This window comes from Ammospiza nelsoni, chromosome 3 (genome assembly GCF_027579445.1).
Source record: "Ammospiza nelsoni isolate bAmmNel1 chromosome 3, bAmmNel1.pri, whole genome shotgun sequence".
Taxonomy (NCBI): Eukaryota; Metazoa; Chordata; class Aves; order Passeriformes; family Passerellidae; genus Ammospiza; species Ammospiza nelsoni.
In genome coordinates, this window is record NC_080635.1 from 115,108,800 (window position 1) to 115,121,713 (window position 12,914).

General features: G+C 69.7%; 2 protein-coding genes and 1 non-coding gene across 3 annotated transcripts; 1 reads left to right on the plus strand and 2 right to left on the minus strand.

The window, feature by feature from the left end:
• Positions 1-97: 97 nt before the first annotated feature.
• Positions 98-7,149, minus strand: SLC5A6 (solute carrier family 5 member 6). The gene is made up of 16 exons (XM_059469354.1): positions 7,125-7,149; positions 4,711-5,153; positions 4,472-4,537; positions 4,004-4,055; positions 3,861-3,928; positions 3,621-3,775; positions 3,182-3,322; positions 2,334-2,463; positions 2,176-2,264; positions 1,974-2,086; positions 1,815-1,882; positions 1,550-1,636; positions 1,269-1,456; positions 896-999; positions 709-830; positions 98-572 (listed from the first exon to the last, which is right to left on the minus strand). The coding sequence occupies exons 2-16, from the start codon at positions 5,038-5,040 to the stop codon at positions 423-425; spliced, it is 1,863 nt and encodes a 620-aa protein (XP_059325337.1). The 5' UTR covers positions 5,041-5,153; positions 7,125-7,149; the 3' UTR covers positions 98-422.
• An 84-nt stretch (positions 7,150-7,233) lies between these two features.
• ATRAID (all-trans retinoic acid induced differentiation factor) lies at positions 7,234-11,059 on the plus strand. Its single transcript, XM_059469355.1, has 7 exons — positions 7,234-7,538; positions 7,993-8,123; positions 8,411-8,482; positions 9,280-9,351; positions 9,570-9,691; positions 9,805-9,905; positions 10,744-11,059. The coding sequence occupies exons 1-7, from the start codon at positions 7,452-7,454 to the stop codon at positions 10,846-10,848; spliced, it is 690 nt and encodes a 229-aa protein (XP_059325338.1). The 5' UTR covers positions 7,234-7,451; the 3' UTR covers positions 10,849-11,059.
• A 741-nt stretch (positions 11,060-11,800) lies between these two features.
• Positions 11,801-11,964, minus strand: LOC132071907 (U1 spliceosomal RNA). The gene has a single exon (XR_009418250.1). It is a non-coding gene; the product is annotated as a U1 spliceosomal RNA (small nuclear RNA).
• Between the last annotated feature and the right edge of the window lie 950 nt (positions 11,965-12,914).

Sequence of the window (12,914 nt, forward strand, 5' to 3'; positions counted from 1 at the left end):
CCAGTGACTGTGAACATGGGGCACCTGTGGGGGACGGTGGGATCCCCCCGTGTTTGGGGACACGGCAGTGTCGGGCTGTTCCTCGGGACCCCACAACGCCTGAGCCCCAGAACCATTTATTGGGGAACACCGAACACAAAGACAGGCGCCAGGGCTCGAGGGCACACAGCCCCGGCCCCGGAGCGGTGTGTAAGGCACGTGGCTGGCCCGGGGGCACCACACAACGTCCCGGCCTGCCCAGGGCGGGGGGCACCGCTCCGACCCCCCGGCCGTGGTCCCAGAGCCCCGGGCGGGGCAGCCCAGCAGCGTCCCGCCGTTCCTCGGCACCGCGGGCACGTCCCGAGGTGGTGCTCCAAGGGGGTGCCAGGACCCCCGGCTGTGTGAGGAGGGCAGGGGGTGCCCAGGACCCCCGTGCCGGGCTCTCAGAAGGAGGTTTCCTGCACGGCGTAGAGCGGGGTGCCGGCGCTGCGCACGTAGCCCTGTCCCTCGTCCCCTTGCAGCTCGGGGCCGGGGGCGGACAGCCCGTTGGGCACCCCGTGGCTCTTCTCCGAGCTGTCCCCGTGGCCAGGGGCCTGTGGGGACACAGGGGGGCACAGGGGGGCAGCAGGGGCAGAAGGGGCATGGGGGACACAGGGGAGGCACGGGGGGGCACAGGGTACCCCCACGTCCCCCCTTTCCCCGGGGTTTTGGGGGGGGTCTCTCCCTCACCTGGGCAGGGTCGGCTGCCCCGCAGCAGAGCCAGTGGCGGACTTTGGGGGGCAGGCAGCAGAGCAGCCAGGGCAGCACGGGGGAGATGGTGCGGGGGTCCAGGGCCGCGGCCGGCGTGGGGCCTGGGGGTGCAGGGCCGTGAGTGGGGCAGGGGCACCGGGGCAGCCCCCCAGCAGCCCGCACTCACCGGTGAGCAGGCTGACCAGCACCCCCACCACGATGACGGTGGTGGAGTTGTGGGCACTGTACCACATGTAGGACAGGCTGTAGAAACGCTGCAGCCCTGTGGGGCTGGGGGACACGGTGTGAGCAGGAGGGGTGGAGCAGCCCCCTGAGACCCTGCACACACACCTGAGACCCTGCACACCCCCCTGAGACCCAGCACACACACCTGAGACCCTGCACACCCCCCTGAGACCCTGCACACCCTGCACACCCACCCGAGACCCTGCACACCCACCCCACACACACCACATACCCTGCACACCCACCCCACACCCCACACACCCCACACACCCACCCAAGACCCCGCACACCCACCCCGCACACCCAGCACTCACCTCGGGGGCGGTGCTGAGGTGGGGGGCAGCAGCGTGGCGGCCAGCACAGTGCTGAGGTTGCCCACGGTGGGGAGCGCCGTGCTGTTGGCCGGGGGCACCCCGCTGGCCCGTGCTGTGCTCTGCAGGAAGCTGCCAATGCCCACCCAGAAGGCCATGGCCAGCCCGGCCAGCAGCCCCACCACGGCTCCCTGTGACAGGGACAGACAAGGGCACTGGGGAGCCCCACAGCTCCCCACGCAGCCATGCAGGGCTGGGGACACTGTCTGGGCCAGGACACTCACGGTGGGGTTGGCGCAGGGGAAGAACATGCCCAGGCAGAAGAGCCCCAGGAGCGGGCCCCCCACCATGCCGAAGATGCTGATGGCCGCCTGTGGGGACACGGCCCTCAGCCCCGTGCCCTGGGGACCCCGGGGGTCCCTCACCCCTCTGGGGTGCCAGGGCCGGGGTCCCTCACCCCTCTGGGGTGCCAGGGCCGGGGTCCCTCACCCCTCTGGGGTGCCAGGGCCGGGGTCCCTCACCCCTCGGGGTGCCACAGCCCGTGCCTACCTGCAGCACGGGTCCCAGCATGGAGGACACGTACGCCATGCCCAGGCAGAGCAGCCCATAGCCGAGAGCTGGGGAGGGGAGGGGGCTGTCAGGGCAGTGCTGGGACCCCCCCCAGCATGCCAGCCCCGCGGCTGCCCCCCGGGCACCCCCATCGCTCACCCAGCAGCTTGGAGAGCAGCGTGGCCCGCGACTCCGAGAGCCCGGGGAGGTGCGGCCGCACCAGGTCCTCCATGGTCACCGTGGCCAGCGAGTTGAAGGCGGAGGAGATGGTGCTGGGGGGGACAGGGAGCAGGAGGGGGCTCGGCCGGGACCCCTGAGCACACCTGAGCACACCTGAGCCCCGCCCAGGGCCGGCACTCACCTGAGGGCGCCGCTGAACAGGCAGGCCACAAAGAGCCCGGGCAGCCCCGGCAGGTCCCGCAGCACGTCCATGACGAAGAACAGCACCAGCTGCGGCAGGAGGGGAGGTCACTGCAGGGCTCGGGGCAGCGGGGGACACGCGAGGGGCTCTCAGCCCACCTGGTCAGAGGAGGCAGGGCGATGGCCGGGCGCCAGCGGGTGCTCCAGGTCGTACACGAACATGACGAGGCCCGTGAGGCAGCTGAGGCACAGCACGATCTGCTGGCAGGGGAACACGGCGTAGCAGGAGCTGCGGGGCCGTGGGGCCGTCAGACAGGGCACTGGTGGGGCCCATCCCGGCTGGGGGAGCCCAGCTCAGCCCCACTCACAGCCCGGCCCAGCCCAGCCCAGCTCGGCCCAGCCCAGCCCAGCTCGGCCCAGCCCAGCCCCACTCACAGCCCAGCCCCACTGACAGCTTGGCCCAGCCCAGCCCCACTCACAGCCCAGCCCAGCCCAGCCCCACTCACAGCCCAGCCCCACTGACAGCTCGGCCCAGCCCAGCCCCACTCACAGCCCAGCCCAGCCCAGCTCGGCCCAGCCCAGCCCCACTCACAGCCCAGCCCAGCCCAGCCCAGCCCCACTCACAGCCCAGCCCCACTGACAGCTCGGCCCAGCCCCACTCACAGCCCAGCCCCACTGACAGCTCGGCCCAGCCCAGCCCAGCCCCACTCACAGCCCAGCCCAGCTCGGCCCAGCCCAGCCCCACTCACAGCCCAGCCCAGCCCCACTGACAGCCCAGCTCGGCCCAGCCCAGCCCAGCCCAGCCCCACTCACTCACAGCTCAGCCCAGCCCAGCCCCACTGACAGCCCAGCCCAGCCCAGCCCCACTCACAGCCCAGCTCGGCCCAGCCCAGCCCAGCCCAGCCCCACTCACTCACAGCTCAGCCCAGCCCCACTCTCAGCCCAGCCCCACTCACAGCTCGGCCCAACCCAGCCCAGCTCGGCCCAGCCCAGCCCCACTCACTCACAGCTTGGCCTCGCGCTCGCTGCGGGCGCACAGGTAGCGCTGCACCTGCGCCTGGTTCACCCCATACAGCGACAGCATCATGAAGATCCCGCCCACGGACAGCGACCAGAAGGTGTGCCGCTCCAGGGGGTTGGGGTCCAGGCTGTGGGGAGCACGGGGGGGTCATGCTGAGGGTCCTCACTGCCTCCCCATACCCCAGGGGAAAGAGGGTAACAGGGGTGGGCGACACCAGCACTGCAGGGTCCCATTCCCCCAGCCCAGGCTGCCCCAGGTGTCCCAGAGCAGGACAGGGGGTTGGTTTCCCCCAGCCCAGCTGCCCCAGGTGTCCCCAGACCAGCCCAGGTGCCCCCAGACCAGCCCAGGTGTCCCAGAGCAGCCCAGGTGCCCCCAGAGCAGCCCAGGTGCCCCCATGGCAGCCCAGGGTCCCGGGGATGGCTCACTCGATGCCGGCGATCTTGCCGTGCTGCTCGGCCACGCGCCACACTCGGGCCATGCCCCCCACCCGCCAGGCGCCCACCACGATGACGGCCACCTGCCCCGCCAGCATCACCAGCGTCTGGAACACGTCTGTCCAGATGACAGCCTTGAGGCCACCCTGTGGGGACACGAGTGTCAGCACGGGGTGGCAGCGCTCGCCTGGCACGGCATGGCATGGCACGGCACAGGGAGCAGGGACTCACCAGTGTGGTGTAGAGGGTGCAGACCAGCCCCATGGTGAGCACGGCGCTCCAGAGGTCAAAGCCCGTCACTGGAGGTGGCAGAGGACATTACTGGGGTGAGGGGCAGCACCCCCAGCATGGCCCCACACCTGTCCCCATCCTACCTGCATTGAGGGCCAGGGCAGGAGCGTAGAGCACCACCCCCATGTAGATGACCTGTGGGGAGGGAGAGCAGTGCTGAGCTGTGCCCAGCCCCCCAGACCCTGCAGCCCCACAGCCCCTGCCCCACAGCCAGCCCCACAGCCAGCCCCCCCAAACCCTGCAGCCCCACGGCCCTGGCCCCACAGCCAGCCCCCCAGACCCTGCAGCCCCACGGCCCCAGCCCCACAGCCAGCCCCACAGCCAGCCCCCCAAACCCTGCAGCCCCACGGTCCCGGCCCCACAGCCAGCCCCCCAAACCCTGCAGCCCCACGGTCCCGGCCCCACAGCCAGCCCCCCAAACCCTGCAGCCCCACGGCCCCAGCCCCCCAAACCCTGCAGCCCCACGGCCCCAGCCCCACAGCCGGCCCCCCAAACCCTGCAGCCCCACAGCCCCAGCCCCCCAAACCCTGCAGCCCCCCGGCCCCACTGACCATCTGGAAGATGAAGGTGATGGTGCCCAACATCCGCACGGTCTTGTTGAAGCGCAGCTCCAGGTACTGCCAGGAGAGAGGTCAGGGCACCTGACTGCAGAGTGCTCTGTGCTCCCGCGTCACCTGCCCTCCCTGTGACCCCCCTGCCCTCCCCATGTTCCCCCCTGCCCTCCCATGTCGCCCCTGTGCCCTCCCGTGTCCCCCCCGTGTCCCCTGTCCCCTCCCGTGTCCCTGCCCACCTCGTAGGTGCTGGTGATGCGCAGGCGGTAGAAGACGGGGATGAAGATGTGCGCGGGGATGAGCAGCCCCAGCAGGTAGGAGCAGCCCAGGAACCAGTACTCGGTGCCGAAGCGAAAGATCTCGGCGGGCACGCCCAGGATGGCCACGGCCGACTGGAAGGAGGCGAGCAGGGACAGGGCCACGGGCAGGCAGCCCATGTCACGGTTGGCCAGCAGGAACTCCTGCACCGTGCGCTGCCGGTCGCCGCTCAGCGCGTAGAAGAGCCCGATGGCGGAGGAGAGCACGAGGAGCAGCGCGAAGATGCTGTAGTCGATGGCCGTGAACTCCATGCCGAGCGCGTCCCCGCCGCTGTCCCGCCGCTGTCCCGCCGCTGTCCCGCCGGCCGCATGGGCGCACCGGAGCCCGCAGCGCGTCCCGAGCGGCACCGGCGCGGCGCTGCCAGCTGCGGGAGCGCCGTGTCAGTGCTGCGGGACCTTGGCTCGCTCTGCTCAGCCCCAGGGAGCCAGAGCGGGAAAACGCCCGTCCCTCCTCCTCCTCCTCCTCCTCCTCCTCCTCCCTCTGGGCCGGGCTCGTCCCCCCGGGCCACCCCACCTGCCCCGCCGAAGGAAACTGGAGAGTCTTCAAAGAGCACCGAGACAATGGCTGCACAAACAGTCCCACCCGGACCCCCGCAGCACCGGCACCGCCGGTCCCGGCGGAACGGGCCAAGCCCAACAGGGCCGCCTCCGGTGCGGGACAGCCCCGGGGCCAGCGAGCCAAAGGCAACAGGGCCACCCCCGGAGCCGAACGGCCCGGAGCCCGCGGTGCCGCTCCCAGCGAGCCAAACCCAGCCTGACCCAACCACCGAGCCCTGCACGGCCCCACCAAACCCGGCAGCACCGGTCCCACCGGCAGCCGAGGAACCCAGCCCAACCGCTCCAGCAGCACAGGGCCCCGTCAGAGCTGCCCCGGCACAGAGGGACGGGCAGGGGGCGGCTGTCACGGACAGACGGACGGGGGGCACCTGGCACGGACAGACGGACAGGGGGCGGCTGGCACAGACAGACAGGGGGCACCTGGCACGGACAGACGGACAGGGGGCGGCTGGCAGCCTCAGGGCAGCAGCCAGGTGGGGCAGACACCTGAGCATCCACCCTGAGCCCTCTGACCCTGACCCCCCTGTGCTCTGACCCCGGTCTGGCTCCTGAGGAACAGGAGGGGACAGCCGGGCACTGCTGTCCCTGCCTGCCCCCGCACCCAGAGGGCATCCAGAGGGCACCTGGGAGCAGCAGGTGCCACAGGGCTGTGGCAGGATAGCCCCTGTCCCGGCCTGGGAGGGGGAGCAGGCTGAGGGGACCCTCTGTCCCAGCAGGGCAGCCTTGGGGGCACAGGGAGGACAAGCGTGGAGCGGGGGCGGCAGCCAGGGAGTGGCACGGTGCCCACCGTGTGCCACGGTGATCCCTGCAGGAACGCTTGCCTGGGGAATGCTTGGTGGGATTAGGCTGAGCCCCTCCTGGCAGCCCTGGCACAGCCTGCCCGGGCCTGCCCGCCCCACAGGGCCGGGGGCAGCGGCGCTGGCACGGGGCTGGCACGGGGCTCTGAGCGCCAGCAGTGCCAGGGTGGGGAATGGGGTGAGAGGGCAGCGCCTGTGCCGCCACCAGCCCCGGCCTGTCCCTGACCGGGACGGGCGCCACGTGCGGCAGCTCATGGCCAGGGTCCAAGGTCGCTCCCCGCGTTCCCCGCGCAGACCAAACACGGGCGGGAGGTCACGGCGCGTCCCCGGCGGGCACGGCACAGCCCAGCCCAAGGCTCGGTGCCCCTCGGCGCCGCCTGAAGCCCCGGTGTCCCCACACCCCGTCCGTGGTGACCCCCAGCCCTGCTGCCCCTCGCCCAGAGTGCGCCCCACAAACGCAGCAGTGCCAGCCCAGGCTCTCCCGGCCCCAGGGTGTCCCCAGGGTGTCCCCAGGGTGTCCCCGCGTGGTGAGCCCGCTGCCCTGTCCCGGCCGTGCCCAGCCCGCCTGCCCCGGTGCCCCGCTCCTCACGCTCCATCACAGCCTCCCTGTCACCCCGTGCCACCGGCGCTGTCCCCGGTGCCCTCATCCCGGGGCTCTCTGGGGCTCTCCTCGCCTTTCCCGGTGTCCCCGGTGTCCGCGGTGTCCCTAACACGGGGCTCCGCTCCCTGTCCCCGCTGTCCCCAACCCGGGGCTCTGCTTCCCCTCTCCGGTGTGCCCGGCGGCCGCAGCCGGGGGCTCTGCTCCTCGCCTCCAGCGCTCCCAACCCGGGGCTCCGCTCTCCATCCCCGGTGTCCCCATCCCGGGGTTCTCCTCCCCGTCCCCATCCCGGGAGCCCCGGTCCCCGCCGCCCGCAGAGCGCCCGGTGCCGGTGGCGGGAGGCGGCAGTGACCTTGTCCCGGCGGCCCCGGTGCGACACTCACCGGCGGCGGCAGCACTCTCCACATGTGCCGCCGCAGCCGGGGCGCGCCGGGATGACGCCGGGGCAGGCGGGGCCGCTCCCGCCGCCGCTTCCGCCGCTGCTGACGGCATCACCGGGGACCCGCGGGGCTCCGCTCCGGTCCCGGTCCCGGTCCCCATCCCCATCCCCGGCCCCATCCCCGCCCTAGGGCGGTCACCGCGCCCCGGTGCCCGCGTTGCCGGCGCCCGCCGGGGCCTGGCTCGGTTCCAGAGGGCGCCCGGGCCGTGCCGGCGGGGGGGGGAACGGGCACGGAGCCGCCGCGCCCGCTCGGGGTGCCCGGTGCGCGGGGATGAGCGGGGCCGTGCGCGGGTTCGCGCTGCTGCCGCTGCCGCTGCTGCTGCTGCTGCTGCTGCCCCGGGCCGCCCGCGGGGCCGCGGTGAGCACCGGGAACGGGGCCACGGAAACCGGGGAGGGCCGGAAACGGGGGCTCCGGTGGGCGCAGGGTGTCACGGATCAGGGGTGCCCAGGGGTCAGGGAGTGCCCGGTCCGTGAGTCCCCGGTCGGGGCTGCTGAGGCCGGGGTGCCCGGTTTGGAGGTGCCCGGCTTGGAGGTGCCCGGTTTGGAGGTGCCCGGCCGTCGGGGAAGCCGTGGGTCGCCCTAAGGCCAGGGAGGTTCTCCTTCTCCGGGGAGCGCCGGTACCGGGGGTTGGGCCACGCCCGGGGAGGGATGCTCGGGACCCTGGGGATGCTGCCTGTGCCCCCTGGACTCGGGGGATGCAGCCCGTGCCCCCTGGACCCGGGGGATGCTGCCCGTGCCCCATAGACCCGGGGGATGCTGCCCGTGCCCCATAGACCCGGGGGATGTTCCCCATTCCCCCTCGGCCTCCCCAGGTGTGCGGGCTCTGCCCGGGGCCGCCGCGGAACGGCTCCATCGTGTCCCGGTTCTGTGAGTCCCGGCGGGACGCCGAGAGCGACGGGCGCTGCTGCCGGGAGCGGGGCCCGGCCCCGGGGCGGCTGCTGGGGTACGGGGGCCCGGGGAGGGCGGGGATGCCCGGGCTGGGGGGATCGGGTGCTGGGGGGTCGGGGGCTGCATGGAGGGGGATGGAGGGTGCCGGGATGGGTCTGGGGCTCACAGCGGTGCCAGGGGAGTGGCGGGGCTGGGCAATGCCCGGGTGGGGCATCCTGCGTGGTGATGCGGGGGGATCGGGTACAGGCCGGGGCTGAGATGGAGCTGGGGGTCACAGGGGCCTCAGGGAAAGTGTGGGGGACAGGCACTGCTGCTGTGTGCCCAAGCACTGCCCCTTCCCAGGCTGGACCTGAGCAACTGCTCCCTGCAGAGCGTTCCCCCGGGACTGGCCGAGGCCACCGCTGCCTTCGTCCTGTGAGTTCCCTGCTTGGGGCAGGTTTGGTGGTGGGACATTCCCTGGGCCCAGCACCGGGCTTGGGGCAGGTTTGGTGGGGCATTGCTGTGGGCCCAGCCCAGGAGTTGGGGCAGGTTTGGTGGGACATTGCTGTGGTCCCAGCCCAGGGGTTGGGGCAGGTTTGGTGGTGGGACATTCCCTGGGCCCAGCCCAGGAGTTGGGGCAGGTTTGGTGGGACATTCCCTGGGCCCAGCCCAGCGCAGGGCTTGGGGCAGGTTTGGTGGGACATTCCCTGGGCCCAGCCCAGCACAGCCCAGGGGTTGGGGCAGGTTTGGTGGTGGGACATCCCCGTGGGCCCATGCTGGCACGTTGGATGAGCCACATGGTCACACCTTGGCTTTTGCCACAGTCGCACGGTGTCCTCGTCCCCGGGCGGGGGAGACAGCACTCAGGGAGCTGCCACGTCCAGGGCTCAGCGTCCAGATGAGCCCAGCGAGCCGTGCTGGCCCTCAGGGCACCGTGACACCTCGGCTTGGCAGGGTATTTGTTAATGACCAAGCACCGTGACACCTCAGCTCCTCAATGTTTTTGTTAATGATCAAGCACCGTGACACCTCAGCTTATCAGTGATTTGGTTAATGACCAAGCGCTCCCTCAGCAGCTCTGCAGAGACCTTTGAGCCCTGTGGGGCTGCAGGGCTGCACTCCCAGGGCCTGGGGCGGGCAGGGGGCGCTGGGGGCATGGGCACCGCCTGAGTTCAGTGCGGTGCCAGGGGTACTGTGGTACAGGATGGCACTGAGGCTCCGTGTGCTTGCAGGGACCTGAGTGAGAACCCGCTGACGGCCGTCCCCAGTGCTTCCTTCCGGGGCTTCACCCGCCTGCAGAGCCTGTGAGTGCTGGGGGAGCGGGGCTGGGAGTCACCACGGTGCCCGTGCTGAGCTGTGCCCGGGCTGGGCTGTGCCCACACTGAGCTGTGCCCACACTGAGCTGTGCCCACAGTGTGGTGCCCGTGCTGAGCTGTGCCCGTGCTGAGCTTTACCCGTGCTGAGCTGTGCCCACAGCACGGTGCCCACACTGAGCTGTGCCCACACTGAGCTGTGCCCACAGCGTGGTGCCACCAGCGCTGGAGTGCCCGGGTGGGAGTGACGCCTGGCAGGACGTGACAGTGGACAGGAGCAGCCGGCTGTGCCAGGGGCAGAGGAACCTCTGCAACAGCTCCGAGCAGCTTGGTACAGTGCGGGGCTGGCACTGGGTGTGTGGGGCTGGCACGGGGTGTGCGGGGCTGGCACTGGGGCCTGGCATTGCCCCTGACCCCCTGCTCTGCTCTGCTCTGCCCTGCCAGCCTGGCCATGTCCTGAAAACTCCGTGTGTGCCCCCGACGGGCCCGGCCTCGTCCAGTGCCTCTGTGAGGGTCCCTTCCATGGCTACAGGTGCCTGCGAGAGGTGAGCGCTGTGGCACTGCCCTGGCTGTGTGAGATGGGTGCTGTGGCACTGCCCTGGCTGTGTGAGGTGAGCACTGTGGCACTGCCCTGGCTGTGTGAGATGGGTGCTGTGGCACTGCCCTGGCTGTGTGAGATGGGTGCTGTGGCACTGCCCTGGCTGTGTGAGGTGAGCACTGTGGCACTGCCCTGGCTGTGTGAGATGGGTGCTGTGGCACTGCCCTGGCTGTGTGAGATGGGTGCTGTGGCACTGCCCTGGCTGTGTGAGGTGAGCACTGTGGCACTGCCCTGACTGCGTGAGGGCACTGCCCCTGCCCCTGCCTGTGTGAGGTGAGTGCTGTGGCACTGCCCTGGCTGTGTGAGATGGGTGCTGTGGCACTGCCCTGGCTGTGTGAGGGCACTGCCCCTGCCCCTGGCTGTGTGAGTGCTTTGGCACTGCCCTGCCCCTGCCTGTGTGAGGTGAGCACTGTGGCACTGCCCTGGCTGTGTGAGATGGGTGCTGTGGCACTGCCCTGGCTGTGTGAGGTGAGTGCTGTGGCACTGCCCCTGCCCCTGCCCCTGCCTGTGTGAGGTGAGTGCTGTGGCACTGCCCTGGCTGTGTGAGGTGAGTGCTGTGGCACTGCCCTGGCTGTGTGAGGGCACTGCCCCTGCCCCTGCCTGTGTGAGATGGGTGCTGTGGCACTGCCCTGGCTGTGTGAGGGCACTGCCCCTGCCCCTGGCTGTGTGAGGTGAGCACTGTGGCACTGCCCTGGCTGTGTGAGGTGAGTGCTGTGGCACTGCCCTGCCCCTGGGCCCTGCCTGCAGCAGCAGGGCAGCCCGGGTGCTCACTCCTGTCCTGGCAGGGCACGTTCCCGACGCTTCTCTTCGGAGGAATCCTGGGCACCGCCACCGTGTCGCTGTCGCTGCTGCTGTGGGGCACGCAGCGGAGGAAGGCCAAGAGCCCCTGAGCAGGGCAGGGCGCCGTGCCTGGGCTGGAGGCTCTGGGCACCATTAAAGCTGCAGGTCCTCGCCGTGTGTCCGTCTGCTTCCTTCCCAGGAAAATGGGTGTGGGGTGGAATCCATGGGAGGGGGACCGTGCAAATTCCCACTGCTATAGATACCGATTATAATGTTGGCTTTCCGCAAATATTAAAATGGGTTTGTATGGGCAGTGTTAAAGTAACTTTGTGATATAGTTTTTACTTCTGTTAATAATTAAGCTTAGACATAGTAGTGCAATAGCTGACATCAGTGTGGTTGTGTTAAAACGCCTGCTGGGATGGGATAACATCCGATGAACACAGGATGAGCACGCCTGATACAGATCTGCCAGCCATCAGCACTCACCGTCTGAGGACACCGTGGACCGAAGCCCAAACTGAAGGAGATAAGAAGGAGCCAAAAGCACAGCCAAGAAACACACACGCTCTAGAAAGGCAGATCAAAGGAGGGGCATGTAAAATAGTTCCTGGAAAATGGAAACTCGTTTATGGATATGCATAAGGGCCATGAATATGCAACAGGCTGATGTCATTAAAAGGTATTTCAGGGGTATCCCCGAAGATAACAGGGGGCTCTTGGCTGAGTGCAACAATGCCCCTGGCTGCATTAACCTTTGCTCCAGGGTCCTCGTCTCCCATTGTCCTTTATGAAACCTTTAAAATTTTCATAGGAGAGTGAACGTGTGGTCCTCAGCACGCTCCCCACGCTGGCTGCGCGCTCGGGGCTCGGGCCAGAACGGGGGGGAGCGGGAGGAGCGTCTGCACCGGGAGGTGCCCGCCCACCGTCACCGCTGCGGCCGCGGGGAACGGGGGAGGACCGGGAGCCGGGGGGGCTCCGAGAGCTGGCAGAGTGAGGAACGCAGCGGCTGCAGCAGACACTGATAATTTATTAATTCAGTCTATCATTAACCAGGAACACCAGGGGAGAGCGCGAACGCAGTCCCCCACTACCACAAATTATGCAGTCGAGTTTCCCGCATTTGGGGAAATCGCAGGGGTCAGCACACCCGGAGTGCAAGGGATGAGCCTCGCCCTGGGAAAACCACCTGCCTGATCATGGTGTCTCCCCTGCCAGGTAAGTATGCCCCACCCGCCCCGCCGCCCGCCTGCCCCGCCCAACGCACGCCCGCCCAGCGCACGCCCGCCCCGGCCCGGCCCCGACCCCGCCCGGCCCTGCCGCGCTGCGGCCCGGCCCGCACGGCCCGGCACGGCCCGGCCCGCGCCAAGCCCGCGGACGCGCCGGGACAGCGCGGGCTCGGCGCGGGATCGGGCCCGGCATGCCGCGCGGCGGGCACAAATCTGCATGGACACGCCCACAACTCCCCTCAAGCCCCGCCCCTGCGGCCCGGCCCCGCCGGGAGCCCCGAGACCGCGGAGCCGCTGCCTCAGACCGGGCCGGTTCGGGCCGGGCTCCGCTCCCGCCGCTGCCTCAGACCGGGCCGGTTTGGGCCGGGCTCCGCTCCCGCCGCTGCCCCGGGCCGTTCCTGCTCCGCTCCCGCCGCTGCCGGGGCTCGGGGCCGCCTCTCCCGCTGCCGGAGCTCCCTCTCCCCGGCACTGCCCGCTGCTGCCGCGCCCCTCCCGGTGCCCCCGCTCCGCTCCGCCCGCTCCTCCCGGGTCTCCCGCTCCCTCGGGCACGATCGGCCGGGCGAGCGGCGTTCGGGGTGCGAAAAATGCGGATTTTATGGTTGGCTTTTCGCAAATACACAAATGAATGTTATATGTGTTATGTTAGAAAGTTATGCTGTATTGATTTTCTTAAGTAGTGTGTTAAATATGGTTTTCGGTTATAACATAAGGTTAAAACAGAAACTATGCTATGTGAGATACTTTTTTTACAGAAAGGACTCGCAGCAATAACCCAGCCTGTACAAAGAGCCTTTTCACACTGCCAGCCCTCGCTGGGGCTCTCATCCCATCGCGGTTGGGCTCTCCTCACCCCTGCACTCCCGGCCCCAGCTCAGCTTTTGGGGACACTCGTTTCCCTCTCGCCCCAGGGTCCCCAGAGCCCAAGCCGGAGCTGTGAGGGCACCCAA

Coding starts and splice junctions, on each gene's coding strand:
- SLC5A6 (XM_059469354.1), bottom strand. CDS start 5,040: ATGGAGTTCACGGCCATCGACTACAGCATCTTCGCGCTGCTCCTCGTG. Junction 3,929..4,003: donor TGCCCTGGCCCTCAATGCAG/GTAGGATGGGGA, acceptor TGCCACCTCCAG/TGACGGGCTTTGACCTCTGG. Junction 2,464..3,181: donor AGCGAGCGCGAGGCCAAGCT/GTGAGTGAGTGG, acceptor ACGGCCCCGCAG/CTCCTGCTACGCCGTGTTCC.
- ATRAID (XM_059469355.1), top strand. CDS start 7,452: ATGAGCGGGGCCGTGCGCGGGTTCGCGCTGCTGCCGCTGCCGCTGCTG. Junction 8,124..8,410: donor GCCCCGGGGCGGCTGCTGGG/GTACGGGGGCCC, acceptor GCCCCTTCCCAG/GCTGGACCTGAGCAACTGCT. Junction 9,352..9,569: donor TTCACCCGCCTGCAGAGCCT/GTGAGTGCTGGG, acceptor CTGTGCCCACAG/CGTGGTGCCACCAGCGCTGG.